The following is a 19,245-nucleotide window of genomic DNA, read 5'->3' on the forward strand; positions in this document are numbered from 1 at the left end:
AAACCATTCCAGGTGACTCATGAAGCTGATTGAAAGAATGCCAAGAGTGTGCAAAGCTGTCATCAAGGCAAGCCCTACTTTGAAGAATCTAAAAAATAAAACATATTCTGGTTTGTTGAGCATTTTGTTGTTCACCACATAATTCCATATGTGTTCCTTCGTAGTTTGGATGTCTTCAATATTAATCTGCAATGTAGAAATAAATAAAAATAAGGTGTGCCCACACTTTTGACTGGTGCCTGTGTGCGCGCGCAGATTAAACAGATGTTTTGCACTATAATGCACCTGGGTATCCCCCATTATGTTCCCCCCTCCTGCACAGAGTTTCAGATTCAGCAGCCTTTTTGGAGCGTGGATTTGTAAGCAGATGCACACGAGACGTCCGCATAGACTCGCAGTGCTTTTCGCTCTGAGCCAGGCCGCCTCCCCAGGAATGTGGAATGCACCTGAACTGGATCCTGCGTGAGGCAGTAGGACTCGCCGAGCCACCTGTTCCGGGACAGGTCGGTGAAAAGTTGGTATCCATTCAGTTCACGAAGTCCCTGTCAGCTGCGGCACAGTTTCACCTAAAGCGGCTCGTTGACTTGTACAAGTATGGAGTGCTGCCAGCCAGATAATGAGGAGGATAGGGAAAGACGCAGGATACACAAAGAAATAGAGAAGCAACTTCGTGAAGATAAAAATAAATCTCGCCGGGAGTTGAAGTTGCTGCTTTTAGGTGAGTGCCAGTTTACTTTATGAATATACTTCCACACGTTCACACTGTGATTGAAAATGTTTGGAAACAATTACATTTTCACCTTCTGATACGTTTAAAACTCACAAAAATGAACATTCAATATGTATATTCCATCAAAATTGGAATATTACCATTTAAATGTAGTCCACAAAATGACTTAAAACTGTTATCATTATTGGTTGTTTTATACTTCATTTCATGGTTGCAACTCAGGTGAATAGAATTACTGTAATTTGTTGGCCAAATGTTTTTTGTTTCTGTGTCTGGGTTGATCTATTTACGGACTCATTTAGCTCAACAGAAATCTTCCTGTAACAAAAGAAGTGCCTTTGATGAGTCATCCAGTAGTCAGTGTGATTTAATGAGATGTTAGACATAAAGTATAGGGTAGCTGTAGTGTGATGGAGCCTGCTTTACTTATAGTGTTAGTTTAGAAGCGGGGTCTCAAACTCATTTTCACTCTGGGCCACATCAGCATCATGGTCGCCCTCAAAGGGCCGGTTGTAAATGTAAGACTGTGTAAATGTAACTACTGCTAACATATTGGTAAATAACTGACTCTGCATTTGATTATTGTTTATTCAAGTGTAAAAATATTGTACAAAATATAAAAATATATTTAAGCACATTTCTGTTATTATAACTTAACTCCTTTTAATTTAGGGTTAAGAAACCCACATTACGCTACTCTCAAACTTTCAAAGAAAATAGCAAGGACAAATATCAAACAAGATATTACGATAACTTTGTTCAATGCTTAACAAAGTGCCGGGAGTTTGGGAAAAACAACAATACGCATGCCCAAAGCCTTTGGAGGTGACAGCTGATAGCACAAATCTGATGCCATGTGGGGCTGATTGCTTGTTGCCCCGCTGCAATCCGATTGGTTGTTTGTCAAGTGTTGCTGTCATTTGCGTGAAGTTGGCAGACGTTAGCAAGTCTTTTAAAGAAGATAGTGGTCATCGTGAATGATGCAGATTATCTTCTGATGCACAAACCAGTTACAGGATATAGTTATGAACCAAACTGCTGCTAAAAAAATAAGCCAATTTAAAGGAATACTTCGCCCCTAAAATGAACATTTGCATATTAGTTAATTGCAGCGTGTGAACGTGGATTATTGAAGAATACTTTATTGTACTCAGATGCCTCCATGGGGAACCAAGACTCTGAAAACTGTCTGAAATACAGCAAATCCTTGATTAATGGAAGTAAATGGAGGCCAGGGTTAACAACAGCAAAACTATATCGAAACACCTGTTTACAAACTCACACAACTGATGCAGTATACTCCAAGTCTTTATCCAGTCGTATGCGCACTACTTCCGAAACGCATGTATTTTTGCCAACATCGTATAATTGAAACACTGCACTACCGTTTCATGCACAGACTTGCAGCGCATATGCTCAAACATGAGTAAGCAGTGACGGAAGATGTAGTTGAGAATGCTTGTGTTTGGGAAGTGGTGACCATACAACTGGATAAACCAGACTTGGAATATACTACATGAGTTGTGTGAGAGTTTGAAAATGGACTTTTGATATCCTGTAGTTTGGCTTTTGTTAAACTCTGTTTTCGGATTCTCCATTCACTGTGGAGGAATGCGAGAACATTTCTACAAAAATTATAGTTAAGAAATTGATATACAAAAGTTATTTTGTGGGTGAAATAATCCTTAATGTGGAGCGGTTCTTAAGGAAATAAATGGCTTGACAATCCATTCAATGGTTGTTGGGACATTTCACCAAAACCAAAAGATTCATCCTCTGGGGACCATGATCCATCCAAAAGTTAAAAGTATATAGTATTCAAGTCTGGACCAAAGTAGTCGATTGACTGAGAAACCCTGCAAATACAAAACTATCTGGATCGATAGGTAGCAAGGCTTTGGTATGTGTTTTGATTGCACTGTGCCTTTTTATTGTAGTTACAGGTTACCTTTTGCATTCTTCAAATAGTTGGTGAAGGCCTGCTGTATGTGCTGTTGCTAGATTAGGATGGTTTAGCTCACAAGACAGAGTCTGCAGTTATAATGATTAATTGTAAAAGCTATGTTGGGTCAATGCAATGCATGCAGGCTGTCTTCTTATTGTTTTGTTTTGCTGCTTTTGTCTGAATTATATATATGAAAAATACATTTAACAAGTTAATTAAAAGAGCAGAGTGAAGAACATAAAAAGACAATGAATGTTTCATATAGTGCAAAGCTTTATTTTGGCGACCATGATGATGGGTACACATCAGTCGAATGAAATAAGTCACAGCTTCACATGAGGCCTATATATTTCCCAGACATATCAAAACAGCCCACTTATAAAAGCTTGACTGTTGGTTACGTTGGAAACAATGCCTGAAGGACTTTGTTTTAAAGGTCAGCGCTGCTTTAAACTTCAACTTGAGTTTGGAGATTGGAATATTCTCCTGTAAAGGTCAGTCTAATGGTTAACATTTCTGGCATTTTAGGTGCTTAACCGACACTCTTATCGAGAGAAATTAACAACCAGACGGCAGGAAACTGTTTCACTTAGAGGCACATGGCTGTGCATCGACTCGTGTGGATCAAACACAAACCTTCAGTGTACCTTTTTTATTCATTTGTATTGTGTATACATCATTTTTCTTTTGGTTCACTGTGTTTTTATCATTACATTTTTTTTTTTATGTTGTTTATGTAAGTGCCAATACATAGAAAATGAAAATAAGTAAAAGAGCATGCTTACCAGTACCTGTGCATGCTGTTGTATCTGAGCAATAAAATCAGTAATGGGGCGTTTAATAGAAACACATGCAAGGTTGACAGCTTGCATACACCTGAAGAAACCAAGTACTGTATATATGCGCCCACTCACGTACACATACTCACAGCTATAGCTTGGGAAATAAACACCAAATCTGTGAAACTTGAGCATTGAAACATTTTCTTGCATTGTTAAGAATACTGAATTTTGATTTGTTTGTTGCCGAAATCCTGTTTAGCTGCAACTGATTGATGTTCAGATGAATTTTTTTTTTTTTTTTTGTGCTTGTCCTATTTCTGGCATTGCTTTGATCTTATTCCATTTTTCATCCTTCGGTCTCATTCATCTCATTTCTACGTAACACTAGGGACTGGTGAAAGTGGGAAGAGCACGTTCATCAAACAGATGAGGATCATCCATGGCCGTGGATACAATGAAGCTGACAGGAAAGGTTTCACTCGGCTAGTGTTTCAGAACATCGTCACAGCCATCCAGGCGCTGATCAACGCCATGAAGACTCTACGGATTGACTACATCGATGACCAGAACATTGTGAGAAACTGTGCAGGTTTAAAAAAAAAAAAAGATTGCTCAATTTATTATAGCCTTGAATAAAGCTCAGACCAACAAGAGTCTACAGCCATGCTGGCAGCTCTGTGAGGCCGTACTTTGAGCTAAATGCTAACGTCAGCGTGCTAATAGGCTATGTTTACCATCTTAGTTTGGGACGTTAACATGATAACATTTGATACTTAGCACGAAGCATAACGTACAGCTGAGACTGATGGCAATTTGTTTCGCAGGTCATGAACTGAGGTATTGGACAAACTCAAATCTTAACCCGATGATGCTGCTAGAGGGATATTAAGACATTTCACTACAGATGTGAAACTCATGGTGGTGCTGAAGGGAGAGTCAGGGATCACCAAAATCATTAGATTTTATAGTCTGGAGACCATGACATGGCAATCGGTCCAATAGTTGTCGAGATATTTCAGTCCGAACCAAAAGGGTGGACTGACAGACCAAATGACTTGACATTAACATCCATAGAGTGCAAACCACTTTTACCATATAAGAGTTTCTGTTGGAGTTCTGTTGCAGTACTCATCCTCCTGATGGTCTATTAATAGGTCAGTCAACGATTGAAAATGTGATTTTAGAAAAATCCCCTGTGAATGTCTTGTGTGTGTCAGAGCCACGCACAGAAGCTGAGCCAAGTGGAGGCAGTCCAGGTGTCCACTCTGGAGGCTTGGCAGGTGGACGCCATTAGGCGAGTGTGGAATGACCACCATGTTCAAAGGTGCTACGACCGCAGGAGGGAATTCCAGTTGTCTGACTCTGCCAAATAGTAAGACTTTATAAACCCAAGGCTCTTTCACAGGACCAAAGCTTTTGCAGTGCTTCATTGTGTATTCATCAACTTATACTTAAGAATGTGGATTCATACTGATAAAACATAAATTAGTTATTAATATGCATGCAACCAATGCACATTTCTGTTTAACGTTCTCTTTTATCCTGTCAGACTATTAAATATGGATTCATTGTTGTTAACTTTTCAGTTACCTTGACGACTTGGACAGAATCACAGGCCAGTTGTACATCCCCACCGAGCAAGACGTCTTGAGGGTCAGGGTCCCCACCACAGGCATCATAGAGTACCCCTTTGACCTTAAAAAAGTCATCTTCAGGTAGGGTACTGAACTTGTATTACCTGCCACAAAAACACAACATAGTGTTTGCTGGGTGCTAAAACCTAATTACAATTCTTCTTTGTGCGTTGTTTTAGTCAGAAAACCTGTCAGTGACTTTTCTTCTAAGATTCTGTTGATGTTTTTGAAATTTAACTGATTTGATGAAACTATTTGGTGCATCTGTTAAAAAAATTGTTTGACATTTTGAAAACAGTGCTCATTTACTTTTTTGCCAAGAGTTTTATGAGACGATTGATACCACTCTCATGGTTGTCTGCTTGATATGAAGCTAGAAACAGCTGGTGAGTAGCTGTAGCTTTAGCTTAGCATGACAATTGGAGGCATTGGGAAACAGCTAGCTTGGCTCTGTCTAAGTCAAGTTAAGAAAAAAGCTAGAAATTATTGTCCGGAAATTATTTATTTGGTTGGCTGGCTTTTTTTTAACCTTTGGACAGAACCACGCTAGCCGTTTCCCTTTGTTTCCAATATTTATGCTAAGCTCTAGCTTCATATTTAGCATCTTCTTATCTAACTCTCAGCAAGAATGCAAATAACTATATTTCTCAAATTGCTGAATGATTCCTTTAACAATCTAGGACATTTCATATTTTACTTCAATCCATGGTCATGTGTCTCTAGGATGGTGGATGTGGGTGGTCAGCGCTCAGAGAGGAAGAAATGGATCCACTGTTTTGAGAATGTCACTTCCATCATATTTCTGGCGGCCCTCAGCGAGTACGATCAAGTCCTTTACGAGAGTGAGAATGATGTAAGGTCAAAACCTTTCAATCTGCTTCAAAACTCCTAATGCTTTTTTATTCCTCGTTCCATGGCTACATTTCTTAGTAACTATTCCTTTATTCACCATCCAGCTGTAAAAACAACTATTATTTCCATACATTAGTCTTTTGTCTTTTCTCACGTCCTACAGAATCGACTGAGAGAGAGCCTCGCCTTGTTCAAGACCATCCTCTCGTACCCTTGGTTCCAAAATTCCTCCATCATCCTCTTCCTGAACAAAATTGACTTGCTAGAGGAGAAAATCACACGGTCTCATTTGGCAACCTACTTCCCAGCCTTTACTGGTAATTTACATTTTATTTGCAGGTCTGTTTGAGTATTCTGAGTTGAGCTGAAATTATTAATTGATTAGTCGACAGAAGATTGATTAGTAACTATTTTCCTTGTGTTTTGGACTATTGGTCTTTCTGTGCCGGGCATTTTCCCTATTTCTTTTAATTTTTGCAGTGGTGGAATGTAACGAGTAAATTTACTCAAGTATTGTACTTCGGTATAAATTTGAGGTACTTTACATGAGTCTTTTTTTTTTGTTCATGACACTTTCTACTTCTTCTCCACTACATTTCTACTACTTTTTGCAATTTATAACAGTTGATTAATCGATTAATTGAAGACTTAAAGTTAATTGGAAACTATTTTGATAAAGGTTCAAGACATTTTGCTAAACATTTCATGGTTCATCTCAAATTTGAGGATTTGCTTTTTATTTAAAATGTATTTAAAATGATTCTGTATGTTGTACTATTTGACAAAACAAACATTGAGAAGTTGTCACTTTGGGCTCTGGGGACTAATCGTGACTGCAATATTTGCAGCCTTATATAAAATAGTTAAATAGGAGCTCCACCTCAACTAACTACACCAGTAAAATCCTGCTTTTACATTAATGCATTAATAAAATAATCTAATCATATAATAGTATAAAAATTACAACAGCCATTATTCTACATTGAGTACTTATACTTTTAATACTTAAAGTACTTTTTTATTGTTACTTTTACATTTTGACTGCAGGACTTTTACTTGTACTTGAGTATTCTTACAGTATGGTATTAGTACTTTTACTTAAGTAAAGGATCTAAATATTTCCTACATGTATTAAAACTAATCAAGAATAGAATCAGCAGATTAATTGATAGCGAAAAGAAAAAAATCCCACAATGGAACAAAATGTTCGTTGTCCATGGCTTGTACACTAATTTCTGCTAACAATAGTTAAGTGAAAATGTAGACTCTTCACTATATAGTTAACTAGAGAGTGCCTATTGTATTGGGAGAATTAAATGGGTGAAAGTGAAGTTTAAGTTCCTAAAAGAAACTCTGATTTTGACCATATTTGCCTCCACAGGGCCTCAGGGTGATGCCAGATCTGCGGAAAAATTCATCTTGCAAATGTATGTGGAGTGTCACCACGGGCATCCTAAACCCCTTTACAAACACTACACCTGTGCCACGGACACAAAGAACATAAAGGTGGTCTTCAAAGCTGTCGAAGATACCATCTTCAGACAGAACATAGAAGATATGGACCTTGAATAAGGAGGTTGTTGGACAAAGTGGTGGTTTCCCCTTTAGGAACAAGGAGCCAGGTTATACAGTCACATGTTGTAACTCTTTTATGGACATTTTTATCTATTATTTGCTGTCGGTTGCAGCTTGTTCACAGCCATCAAAGAAAGGCAATGTGACAGCATTGTCAGGTAAGGGACATTTATCTTATCTTTATCTATTCCACTGTAAAAACACTGTGCCATTTCTTAATACATGGTAGAAAAGCACATTTTCTATTGCTAAAGAAGAGAAATGGACAACTGCAATGCCAGTTAATCATTGTACTAAAGTATTACAGAGGAGTTCCTTTCATTCCCATGCTGTTTGAAAGTCAACATTAAGTGGTATCAAACTGGTTCGACGAAGTCTTGTCTGCTAACAATGCAACCCTCCCTGCTTTAAAGCTCTGGGAGGAGGAAGTGAAGGAATAGCCTGCAGGGAACTAGAGTGCCTTACTATATATTTATGCTGACCTTTTTATGTAACAACAACCATGTAGCCGATGAAATAAATATTTGTCTTACTTTTAAATCATAGACATTGAAACCACATGTAATTTCTGTATTTAGATGAACGATTCTGTGCCTTATTGACATTAAAAAATGTATTTGAGAAAAAAAACCTCATGATATATGACAGCGGCAGCATTGCACTGATTAACCAAAAGCTGTTGGACGTGTCTGCTGTATGCTGGAGCTCCAGGCGTGGTGGATTGGCACACTGTGGCAGCAACCTTTGAACCAAACAATGGTCAACAATGTGCAAAGGTCTGACAGGCTGCTCTCTGTCTACCTGCCTTCCTGTCGGGACTGAACAGTGGTAAGTGAAAAGAGTCAGTCAGCGGAGTTAGACCTGTGCAGAGAACCAAACCTGTTTCCACACGGAAGGAGAGACTGTCTAGGTAATGATTTGTATCTGCTTTGCAGCCATACAGTAGTTTGCTTGTTTTAGGGTTGAAAGGTTCAAAGCTACAGAATATAAAGAACACACTTGAAGTTGCCTTACAGACAGGGTAATGGTAAGCATCAGATATTTGCTTTGGTTCAGTCACTATATTCTTACCAGCCTGTGGTAAAGCGTGTGAATATTATCAGCACATGAAACTGATTATTGCTTCTTCTTTTTTTTACCCCAAGGGCTAATATAATCTTGTAACTATAAAGTCAGGCTCATAAATCTACTGTCGGGCATTAAAGGCAGACCCACATTGCTAGGTATGACACAACAGCGTTTACACATACACGCAGAGTTTACCCCCTCCAGTCGAGGAGAATAATGACACAAACACAACTCCTCCTATATCTCCATTCAGCAACACTGCCTGAGGAAGCTGCTGTGCAGAGAGCTGTTATAGCAGGTGATCGCCCTTATTTGGTAATGGCCCAGTCATGTGACCACAAAATGGTGGAAGCTGTGAGCTGTTCGTGAGCTGAGCATCTCCATCGAGAGGCTGGGAAAAAAAGGAAATAGGCAGGGAACTTGGAAGTACATCCATGCGCTGAGACGCAAAAGGACAGAGATTCCCGAGCCCCAGCAGTGGTGAGTAAATGGCTTTTATTCCACGGAGACAAAAAGAAGATAAAGGGATGTGTTCTTGTACATTTTTTTCCCTCACAGCCAGCAGACAGGAAGCGAGAGTGAGGGAGGGGCTGCTGTCATCAGCACTGTGATCCTGTGCTGTGCTGTTGAAGTGGATCTGAAGCAGCTCAGCATCCTCCATGGAGGATGCACATAATAGCTGAGGCTGTTTTTTTTGTTGTTCTGCGATGTCGGATAGCGTGTCATTGTATGTTTGTTGTCTCTGTTGTGTGTGCACATACTGTACATGTTTCTGTGAATCGTCAGCATTATGAGTCAGCCATCTGTATTTTTCTGTTGCAGCTGTTCATACAATCACATCTTCCTTGTTCCAGGCAGAGTCTCCCGAAGAGGAACAAGGATGTTTATTTTTTCACGCGAATGAGCACACGTGACTCACTGTGAATTTGCATCTCTGCCCAATCTGTGCTCATGCGAGCGCACAGTCATTCGATTTGAATCAGCAATAGAGAAAGACAGCGAGGAGGGGGAATGAGCTTGTCATGATGTAACAACCCCCCCCTCAGAATCCTCCCCCTCCCCCAGTTTGAATGGAAGGATTATTCCCTGGGGAAGATGACCTTTAACCTCAAAAGCTTTCTCATATTCCTCATCCCTCCCCTTTCAACCTTACCATTGTTGTCGTACTCCTCCTGTTCTCTTAGCAGGGGAAATATATCAGTGGTATAGATAGATTATTAAGTAAAATCAATTGCTAACACCATCTGTTAAAACATGCTGGTGTTTGGGGGGCTTCTTGTACTAATGCTTTGTAGTGTAGCCCGACATGCTGGAGGTTTTGAGGCCATTACTGATTGTGATGTCTGACTGAGATATATTGTCGCATGGTACTCTTTCAACATGAACACACATGATTAACGTTGATGTTCATGTGGATCTCTTAGATTTGTTTTTTTTAAAGAATTATGATCAAGGTTCATACTAAGCTGCACATTATACAGTTAAATAAACGTGTCAGTGCTCTCTGGTGGACAAACTATATGATGGTGACCCTGTTTCTAAATGACATGTATCATGTGTTTTATATGTGAAATATTCATCTTTAAAGTTGTGACTAAGGCTATCACATAAATGTAGTGGAAAATATATTTCCCTCCAAAATATAGTGGAGTTGAAGTATAAAGAAATGGAAATACTCATGTAAAGTACCTCAAATATCCTCAAGTGCAGTACTTGAGCAAATGTAAATTCCACTACTGCATGGTAGTTTTAATGTTTGGCTCAAGTTGCAATTTGCATTCAAAAACTGGTCTTCCTCACTCAAAAATCAGGTTAAGATTCCAGATTCAGATTAGAGGAATCACAGGTGCTGCATTACATCATAGTCTGGATAATCTCCAGGTTTTTGTTGTATCATATTTAATAACTGTAATTATCTTCTCATAGGTCCTCGTGGGGATGGACCTGGCATCAGAGAGTAAAATGAACTCTGAGGGGGGCGAAGGCAGACCGGGTGAGTACGAGTCACCAGTATGATATTAAAGCATACCAACAGTGAAAACAATGAAAGAAACTATTTTTGATATTTAAAAGAAACTTGGATCTTGGCTAACTGTTTTTATGTATTGTTTTTGTAGTCCCTCCTACCTCTCTACCCCTGCAAGGAGGTCCCAGCCAAAGAAAAAAGCTCTCTGCCCCTCGAATCAGCCTGTCACTGGACCAGAGCGAGGATGACTTGGGGGAGACGCCAGATGATCTTGACATTAATGTTGATGACCTGGACACTCCTGATGAGGGGGATTACCTCGACTACACGGACCATGAAATGGACTGGGAAGGTGGGTCATTCAGGATACAGACAATGTCAGTTTGATACAGCTACTATAACTTATTATGTTTTATGGTCTAATTCCCCAAACCGCCATGGTAAAAGCCCAGTGTGCTCTGATTGGCTTGCGAGAAAAACATGGCGCACTTTTGCAAAGGTAGTTTGCTGAATTCCATTTGGCTGCTTCAGTTTCAGGGTCCTGGTATTGTACATGCTGGTTAAATGTCCCACCGGGACACTTGAACTCAGCAGAGCCATCCCCAAGGATGTTAGTAACACCTGTGCCTATAACACAGTATTGGTCTTTTCTTCTATCAGACCCCAATGCAGCCAATAGGAGCGGGACAAGTGAGCCTTACAATCCAATCCCCACATACAGCGCTGAGGAGGAGCGCCAGGACGGCAAACTATGGAGGACGGTCGTCATTGGGGAGCAGGAGCACCGCATCAACATGAAGGTCATCGAGCCTTACATGAGAGTCATCTCCCACGGAGGTGACTATTAAAGAGCCTATGCAAGGGCATCATTTCCACTATGGCCACTTTTCAGAATCATATTTGACTTATTCAGTAAACTCTCTCTAAACAGTGGCCTCTTACTGTCCATCCGCTAAAATTAGAAGTTGATGAGTTGATCGAAGTGGTATTGCCTTCAGTATTACCGTGTGCTCACAGCTATTAAGCTTCAAGGCAGTTTTGAGTGATTTCCATACTTTCTTTGTCCTTCGTTTCCACGTCTCAGGCAACGTACAGGCTGTAATATTTTCTTGGAGGCAGGTTGCTGAGTTTGTTCGCATCCTGAGCAGAAGCTCTGCAGACACAAATTTTTGGGTTTCAAATATGATTGAATCCGTTTTTATTTACAGGTAATTCTCATGAACAGCTGCTTGAATTAAACACCAGTCCAAGCTAATGCAACGCGTTGTAGTAAAGGTGGAAATACATACATTACATATAAACATTATTTATTGAGTTTAGGTTCATTATAGATGTTGGAAATGGATGTATAATTTTTCATCATAGAGTATAAGGTTACTGCATCAATAGGTTTTAAGATAGATCTGAACAAAATTTGAGAATTTATGGGAATACTTAATGATTCTACACAGTAAATATATTGTGTTTTAGTCGACAGCAGGCCTGAATAGTTGATTCGGGAAGTAACAGCATACTATAAAAGTCATAAACTCTGGTCCACTGTATCACAATCAGCTATTGTTTTGGAGCTGGCGTCTGCCACTTCTCGGGTAACGAGTCTCATTTTTAAAAATGCTTCATCTTGACTTGGAGGCGGGCCAACCAAAAGTTGAGGAAGTACAGGTTGTAGTTAAGGCCAGCTGATGAGTATTACATCATACAGTGGCTCTCCACAAACAAAACAAGGTGGAAATTGTCCTAATGTCCTCCGCACATTAGAACAAAAGGGTTCAAGTTGAAAATTGGCCACTTGACAACAATATACACTGTGTTTTAGTGATAAAGGGAGGCCTCTGCAGGCCCTTACAACACTCTAGTGTGAATAGACAAGTGACCAATCAAATAATTAGAGAAATGGGCGTGGTTGCATCTACACAAAAATGATGGGAACGTGTGTGGGAATGTGTTGATAGCGCTCTGCACAACCATAATGGAAACACTAGGGCTGCATTTTCAGTTAATCTGTCAACAACTTTCTCAAATTATTAGTCTATAAAATGTCAGAAAATAAAATAAAGGCTGCAACGCCTCACATTTGAGATGCTATCACCATCTATGTTGCCACATTAAGGCTGCTGGAGGACCTGGGTTTTAAATTGAGGCCGGACACGGCATCAGGCCATATTGGTTTCACAGGCAGGGGCCTCATGTCTTTCTTTCCTCTCTATGGGGCCCTCTAAAATCCAAGGGCCACAGGAAGGTAGCGTATTTTCTTCCCAATGTGCTGTGGGCTTAAGTGAAACACAGCCGTCCCATGAAAACCGAGATGTCTGTCACTGAAAATATCACAAGCTCTGTCATTTAGATAAAAGACTCTTACTGTCTGACTGACACCAAATTTGGTGATGAATGGGTTGGTGAATAAAAGGAAATATCATTAGTTATCATTAAAATAGTGAGAGGAGACAGAGAGACAGTCAGACAAAAGAGACACAGATTGGCAGATAAACTCAACAAAAAAGAGGAAAATATGGGAGCAATCAAGTTATGAAAACTGTGCTAATTAAGGCGAAGCTCTCACCAACAATGGAATAGAATCAGTTAACTCTCATTACTTTTATTTTTGTGTTTTTAATCAAGGCTACTATAGCAACGGAGTGAATGCCATCATCGTGTTTGCGGCCTGTTTCCTGCCAGACAGTGACAGAGAGGACTACCATGAAATAATGGAGAACCTCTTCCTGTGAGTTTTACTCTGGAATGACACACACACACACACACACACACACACACGCATACATATTTAACCAGTCTTTTACTTTTTCAATAGTTTATACACTGGCCCACTTTTTAAGTTTTGTCGAGAAATATCAGTTTTTCCCCTTGGAGTAATGTTATGCCTTTGCTTTTTAGCTTGAATCTCTGTACAAATTAATTTAGTAAATGTTATTTGACTCTGAACCAATGTGGTCGATCGACTGACAGACCTATATGGCCATCCATAGAACCAATGCCGCTAGCATGGCTTAAAAACTACCTGATGGATTACAGTGAAATGTTGTACAGTCATTCATGGTCCCCAGAGGACAAAGCCTTACTTTGGTGACCCTTTGAGAGTTCATCCAACCTCACGGTGGCGCTAGTGGAAAAGTCAGAGGATCACCATGTTTGCTTCTAGAGTTAATTTGCCATTTTTTTTTCCATTCAAACAAGCAAACATTTACATGCTTGCTAAACCTCAACATGTTAGCATTGTCATTGTGAGCATGTTTGCATGCTGGCATACATGTATCTCAAAGCAACAAAGTCTCACAGAGCTAGCAGTGCTGAAAACCCTTTTAATGACACATCTCAGGCTCTTTTTCATTTTAAGACCTGATCCCATCCTTTTTGAATTCATACAAAGCGAACGGCACCAGGGACCACAATCAAAAGATGCATTTTATTCTCTATAAATAGTATTTTGCATGTTGAAGATGCTTCTTAATACTTCAAATCTGCCATGGCCCTTCTGCTCAAGGAAAACTATTCAAATAAAGTGATCGTCTAGCTTGTTTGTAGAGACCTCCCATGTTGATGTCTTCACTGTGGTGCTGGCACAGATACATTTCATGCTTGGACAGGGTGATTGGGATCCCACAGGCTGTTCTGTGAAAGATATTGAGTAAGCTGGCATATCTGAGAGTTTTGGATAGAAATGAAAGGAGGTAAACCATAGCGTCTGCACTTTCTGATGCCAGATGGCTTGATGTCTGAATCCTTGCGAGGAGGAGTTAACTATAGCTGGGAGGTGAATGGTATGCAGCTTGATGTCAGTGGGAGATGATCATAATAGTCACGAAACAGAGTGGATCAGCAGTGTTGATTTGTAAGCTGGAGAATGACATTGGATCAGAAAGAGAGGAGAGTCGGAGTGAGCCCCAAGTCATTGAAGAAAGAGGAGTTATTGAGGAAACTAGAGAGGACTATGTTGGCTGAAAATAATGTCAACTATTTTCAAAGGAGATGACAAAGTTCCCTGCTGACCGAGAAAAATGAGAGATGGTGGGGGGGATTGAGGAGAGAAATGAGAAAGAGATAAAAAATAAATTGGTTTGATTCACAGCATTGGATTTTATAAAGGTAGAAGTCTGATTGAGCTGCTGAGAAGGATGCAAGAGAATTTAGAAAAAGGAGAAATTCAAAGCAAAACAGCTCATCTATGAAGCAACATTTGTACCAGTTTCTCATAGCTTACATCAGAGTAGAGACATTTCTTGAAATTCTGGTAGTTCTCCAAACACGGAAGAAGACAGTCTCCTATTTCCTCATATTTGTTGTCACAAAACAAGGTGCTTGTTCTTGCATTTCACCATTCTGACGTACATAATGTTAAAAACGTTGACATTGTTTTCTTTTTGGTTTACTGAAATGTTTCCTGATTGGAATACTTGACTGATACAGTGGCAGAAATGGGAGAGTTTTTGCAAGGGGTACGCTGTTGTGATGGTGGCACAATGTTGTGTAACATTATAGTCGCAATGTAATATTCGGTTTTGGTTAATTACTTTAAGAACTACAATGTTATTGTCCTAGTTGTTCTACACACTAGCTAATGGTTTTGGTGTATTTGTCACATTTCTATGCCTGTCCGTCCGTCCATCCGTCCGTCCCATTCTTGGGAACGTGATATCTCAGTTTTTAAGCCCTGCTTCTATGGATGGCAATATAGGTCTGTCAGTTGACCCACCACTTTGGTTCAGACTGAAATACCTCAACATTTATTAGATGAATTTGTACAGACATTCATGGTTCCCTTGGAAGATGAATCCAACTTACTTGAGTTAACCCCGTACTTCTTTGTAGCACAAGAAGTCGACATTGGAAGGATTGCCATGAAATTGTGTACAGACGGTCATCTTCCCATACCAATGAATTGTTATAACTTTTGTCAAAATGTCATCATTTATCACCAAATACCTAATGTCATTACCATCAGCCTCTGCTGTACTTTGTGTTTAGTGCAAATTCCTAGGGTGGAAGTCAAAGTCAGTGAGTTTTTAAGTATTTAAATATGTGTGTGTTTGTTTTTCTTGAGCTATGTGATCAGTACACTGGAGCTGATGGTTGCAGAGGACTACATGATCGTGTACCTGAATGGAGCCACACCCCACAGAAGAATGCCTGGCCTTGGTTGGCTGAAGAAATGCTATCAGATGATTGACAGAAGGTCTGTGGTGTGATAACAATAGCATAACTTGTGAAAATGCAACATAAACATAAACACATCTAACATGTGATATTGTGTTGTCTTCAGGCTCAGGAAGAACTTGAAATCCTTCATTATTCTCCATCCATCATGGTTTATCAGGACTGTTCTAGCCATTACCAAGCCCTTCATCAGGTACAAATTACTCCATTTTCATTTCTAGCGATTGCAGTGATAGTCTTTGATTTAGTGCTATTGGTCGGTCCACCACTGAAACATCTCGACGACTACTAGATGGATTGCCATGAACATTTGTACAGACAATAATAGTGCCCTACAAAGGCAAAGGACTTGAAGACACCAGAGTGTTGGAAAGAAAAAATACTTCAAAGTTGTTTTGGTCTCCAGCTAAATTCTTTGTATTTTTTTATATTTAGTTATTAATCGACATAGAAATCTTGAGCTCAACCTTTGACCCTCATTCGCAAGTTAAGGTACTCTGCCATTGCATTGTTGCATCTCTCACTTTGTTGTTGATTACTGTAAGCAAAATATTTATATAGTTAGTATAGTTAGACTGACAGCATTTATCTCAACATAAGCTAACTATGCCTTTCATTTTGTATGATTTACCCCGTTCCACCATTACATGATTGATTTCAACTCCGTTCTGATTGCATATTTGAGCAGCTTTGCAGTTCTGTCTCTTAGCTAGCTAACGTTACGTTAAAGTTTAGACTGACAACAAAGTACTGAGGCAAAACACAGTAACTAAAAAGCAGTAAAACAGTGAGATTGTGGGTGAACTAAGCCAGAGAAAGTTAAATTATTCATGAGATTTTTTATATAGGTTTCTCCAGAACTTTTTGTAATTATGGGAAAAAAACAGTTAGGAATAGGATAGAGCAGGTCTTTTTTACAACCTTTTTAATGACAAATTGCTTTTTTATTTCATACTATGACTTTTTTATTTTGATGAAATACTGAAATAAGACATTTTAATAGTCATAGCATACTATGAATATTTATGCTGTGACTTTTTTCTATTTTTTATGACAAACTATAATAAGACATTTTAGTGAGATAATAAACTATAACTTTCTTATGAAATTCTATACTGGAACTTTTTAATGAGATTTAATTGACATACTATGACCTTTTAGGGCATTTTTATGAAATACTATACTCTGAATTTTCAATGACATACTAGCAAAGGTTAGAATGCTAACATGCTTGGTAAACATCAGCATGTTAGTGTTTAATTCTAAGTATTGTTGTTGCCAAGTGAGGCTTCACAGAGCAACTAGCAGGGCTAGTCCATGTCGATGTGTATTTTGGCAAGACACCATATGTGCGATGTATAAATGGTTAGATAGTCCTGATGGGCAGGTGGTATCTTTCATGGTAGCTCATGCCATCAGTGTATAAATGGGTGAATGTCATGTAGTGTCAAAGCGCTTTGAGTAGTTGGTCGACTAGAAATGCGTTATACAAGTAAAAGACCGTTCACGTTTTGATTGGCCCACTGCAGCAGAGTTAAACTATTTAAGTTCTACTTTTGAAAGAAAAAAAAAGATTATAATTGAGTTTCTCTGATGCCAAGCTGGTTACTTTCACTGTGCTTTTCATGTGTGTGTTGCTCTTGTCACAGCACCAAGTTCAGCAGTAAGATTAAGTATGTGAACAGTTTGGACGAACTGCACGAATCCATCCCCATGGACTGCATCCAGATCCCAGAGTGCATCATTAAGTGAGTCCCTCCAAACGCCCAAACGCTGCACCACCCCCCACCTCCTCAAAAGCCTCAGTTGTCTTATTAAATGACTTTATATTCATCTCTTCATTTGAACTCTCACCTCTAGACTTGACAAGGAACTGAAGGATGCAGCAGAGAACTCAAAGTAAGCATTTACTCTCATTATTTCCCCCTGTGAAGGCAGTGGCCCCTGCCTCAGTTTTATCCTTGGCTGGAGCTCTCATTTATCAGATGGCTCACTTTTAGATCACAGGGCTATGGTTGCAATTATAGGAAGGACACAGGGGGAAAAAAAGTTGCTAAAGATGCTAAATGCATCACTTACATCTCATTTATCATTACAGTGAAATAAAGGAGCCAGTCCTTATTGCAGAGTGATCTATTACACTGATAATTAATGTTGAAACGACACTGTAGAAGTCACGCACTGTTCTCCGTCTGATTAATTGTGCATTGTATCATAAGTTGCACACCAAAGAGCGGAGCATTATAACACTTCACGACAATAAATTCTGCTCTAACAACCACTTTATTTTCTTCTTTCATTCAAGAAGGAATAGTTTTTTGCTGGGACTGGATCCAACAGCAGCAAGCAGAACAGAGTAAGTCCTGCAAGATGTTTAAGTTCACACACAGACTGCTTGCGCAAAGCCGTTTTTCTTCTGTCACCAACACATAAACATACCAGCCTTTAATGTCTCCGCTTTGTTCCTTCGTTTTCCCAACAGACCAGATGCAGCCGGTGCCGCCAGCTCTTAAACACAAACATCCTAAATGGATAGGTTATCTCAATGTTCTGAAGTCACTGTTGTATTGTACGGGTGAAGCTGGAAAAAGTCAAAGGCTTGTTAAGCTAGTGTGTGTGTGTGTGTGTGTGTGTGTCAGTGTTTGTTAATTAGACACTGGAGTTTAATATGAAAACAAAACTTGCAATAGCTCCTGTTAAATCAAAAGAGTTGGATCTCATTCTTTATGGCTGCTATAGCATCTACTGTACCTTAACACTGGCAATCCAGAGAACTATATAGTCAAGCGTGACGCTTGGCAGCACCTACAGAGTAGCATCGTTGTTCACGGTAGGGAGTAGGAAATGCAATTACAAACCAGACGTACACTGCACAAATCCATTTGTAGAGTCTATCGTGTTGTAGTTGTGTGCATGAGAAGCAGTGAAGCAATAATATCACCCTTTACTGGTCACACTCTCTCAGTACTTCAGATAAAGAGGCGACTTGTGTGTCAGCAATGTACAGTAAAAGCACATTGTGTGCACAAAAAAAACCTTGTGCCATAGATGACCAATTACTGCATTTAAGCAATCCACTCCTTAATTCTCGTTTTAAAAACTGGGGGAAACAAATCCACAGAAAGCAATTACAACTTCATAGAGTCTATCTGAAACCGAAGAGGAATAAGTTAAATATGAAACCAAGTTATCAGTGGAGTGTCGGAGCATTTCCTTTCAGCTCTGCAAGCGTGTGTGTGTGTGTTTTCAATCACTTTCTAAGACACATAGACTGGGAATCATCTCTTCAGCTTCTCTTGGATCTTTAAGAATAAACCTCAGTAAATTAAAGATGGGATTTCTGTAAAGCACAATATCTTGTGTGTCCACACGCATGTGTGTGTGTGTTTGTGCATCGGTGCATGTCCCCTCATAGATAACGGATTGTCCTCTTACCCATGAGTCTTCAGTGCTGTATTGAGGATGTGCAAAGAAATTATGGATCACTGTCTAGTAATTCAAATAAATGGACTGAAATCTAAAAC

The 19,245-nt window shown here is 39.4% G+C and overlaps 2 protein-coding genes across 3 annotated transcripts; both read left to right on the top strand.

Moving 5' to 3' along the window:
- Positions 1-515: 515 nt before the first annotated feature.
- LOC306710476 (guanine nucleotide-binding protein subunit alpha-14-like) lies at positions 516-8,132 on the top strand. Its single transcript, XM_079179047.1, has 7 exons — positions 516-718; positions 3,846-4,030; positions 4,675-4,829; positions 5,044-5,172; positions 5,815-5,944; positions 6,107-6,260; positions 7,325-8,132. Exons 1-7 carry the CDS (start codon positions 595-597, stop codon positions 7,513-7,515), a joined length of 1,068 nt encoding a protein of 355 aa, XP_079035173.1. The 5' UTR covers positions 516-594; the 3' UTR covers positions 7,516-8,132.
- Positions 8,133-8,351: 219 nt separating this feature from the next.
- On the top strand, positions 8,352-19,237 carry prune2 (prune homolog 2 with BCH domain). Of its 2 annotated transcripts, XM_079178671.1 has the most exons (13): positions 8,352-8,428; positions 8,664-8,741; positions 8,840-9,066; positions 10,513-10,579; positions 10,704-10,904; positions 11,213-11,389; positions 13,172-13,274; positions 15,609-15,740; positions 15,828-15,914; positions 17,371-17,469; positions 17,582-17,620; positions 18,027-18,077; positions 18,204-19,237. In XM_079178671.1, exons 4-13 carry the CDS (start codon positions 10,525-10,527, stop codon positions 18,232-18,234), a joined length of 975 nt encoding a protein of 324 aa, XP_079034797.1. In that variant the 5' UTR covers positions 8,352-8,428; positions 8,664-8,741; positions 8,840-9,066; positions 10,513-10,524; the 3' UTR covers positions 18,235-19,237. The 2 variants fall into 2 exon arrangements, with proteins under 2 accessions (XP_079034797.1, XP_079034798.1); XM_079178672.1 differs by lacking the exon at positions 8,352-8,428 and having other exon boundaries at positions 8,657-8,741.
- The last annotated feature ends 8 nt before the right edge of the window (positions 19,238-19,245 follow it).

This window comes from Pholis gunnellus (genome assembly GCF_910591455.1).
Source record: "Pholis gunnellus genome assembly, chromosome: 18".
Classification (NCBI taxonomy): domain Eukaryota; kingdom Metazoa; phylum Chordata; class Actinopteri; order Perciformes; family Pholidae; genus Pholis; species Pholis gunnellus.

What these genes read in the sequence shown, in the direction of transcription:
- prune2 (XM_079178671.1), top strand. Translation starts at nt 10,525, where the DNA reads ATGGACCTGGCATCAGAGAGTAAAATGAACTCTGAGGGGGGCGAAGGC. An exon ending in CCATGAAATGGACTGGGAAG is followed by an intron (nt 10,905 to 11,212) that starts GTGGGTCATTCA and finishes TTCTTCTATCAG; the next exon opens with ACCCCAATGCAGCCAATAGG. An exon ending in ATTACCAAGCCCTTCATCAG is followed by an intron (nt 15,915 to 17,370) that starts GTACAAATTACT and finishes CTCTTGTCACAG; the next exon opens with CACCAAGTTCAGCAGTAAGA.
- LOC306710476 (XM_079179047.1), top strand. Translation starts at nt 595, where the DNA reads ATGGAGTGCTGCCAGCCAGATAATGAGGAGGATAGGGAAAGACGCAGG. An exon ending in ACATCGATGACCAGAACATT is followed by an intron (nt 4,031 to 4,674) that starts GTGAGAAACTGT and finishes TGTGTGTGTCAG; the next exon opens with AGCCACGCACAGAAGCTGAG. An exon ending in CTACTTCCCAGCCTTTACTG is followed by an intron (nt 6,261 to 7,324) that starts GTAATTTACATT and finishes TTGCCTCCACAG; the next exon opens with GGCCTCAGGGTGATGCCAGA.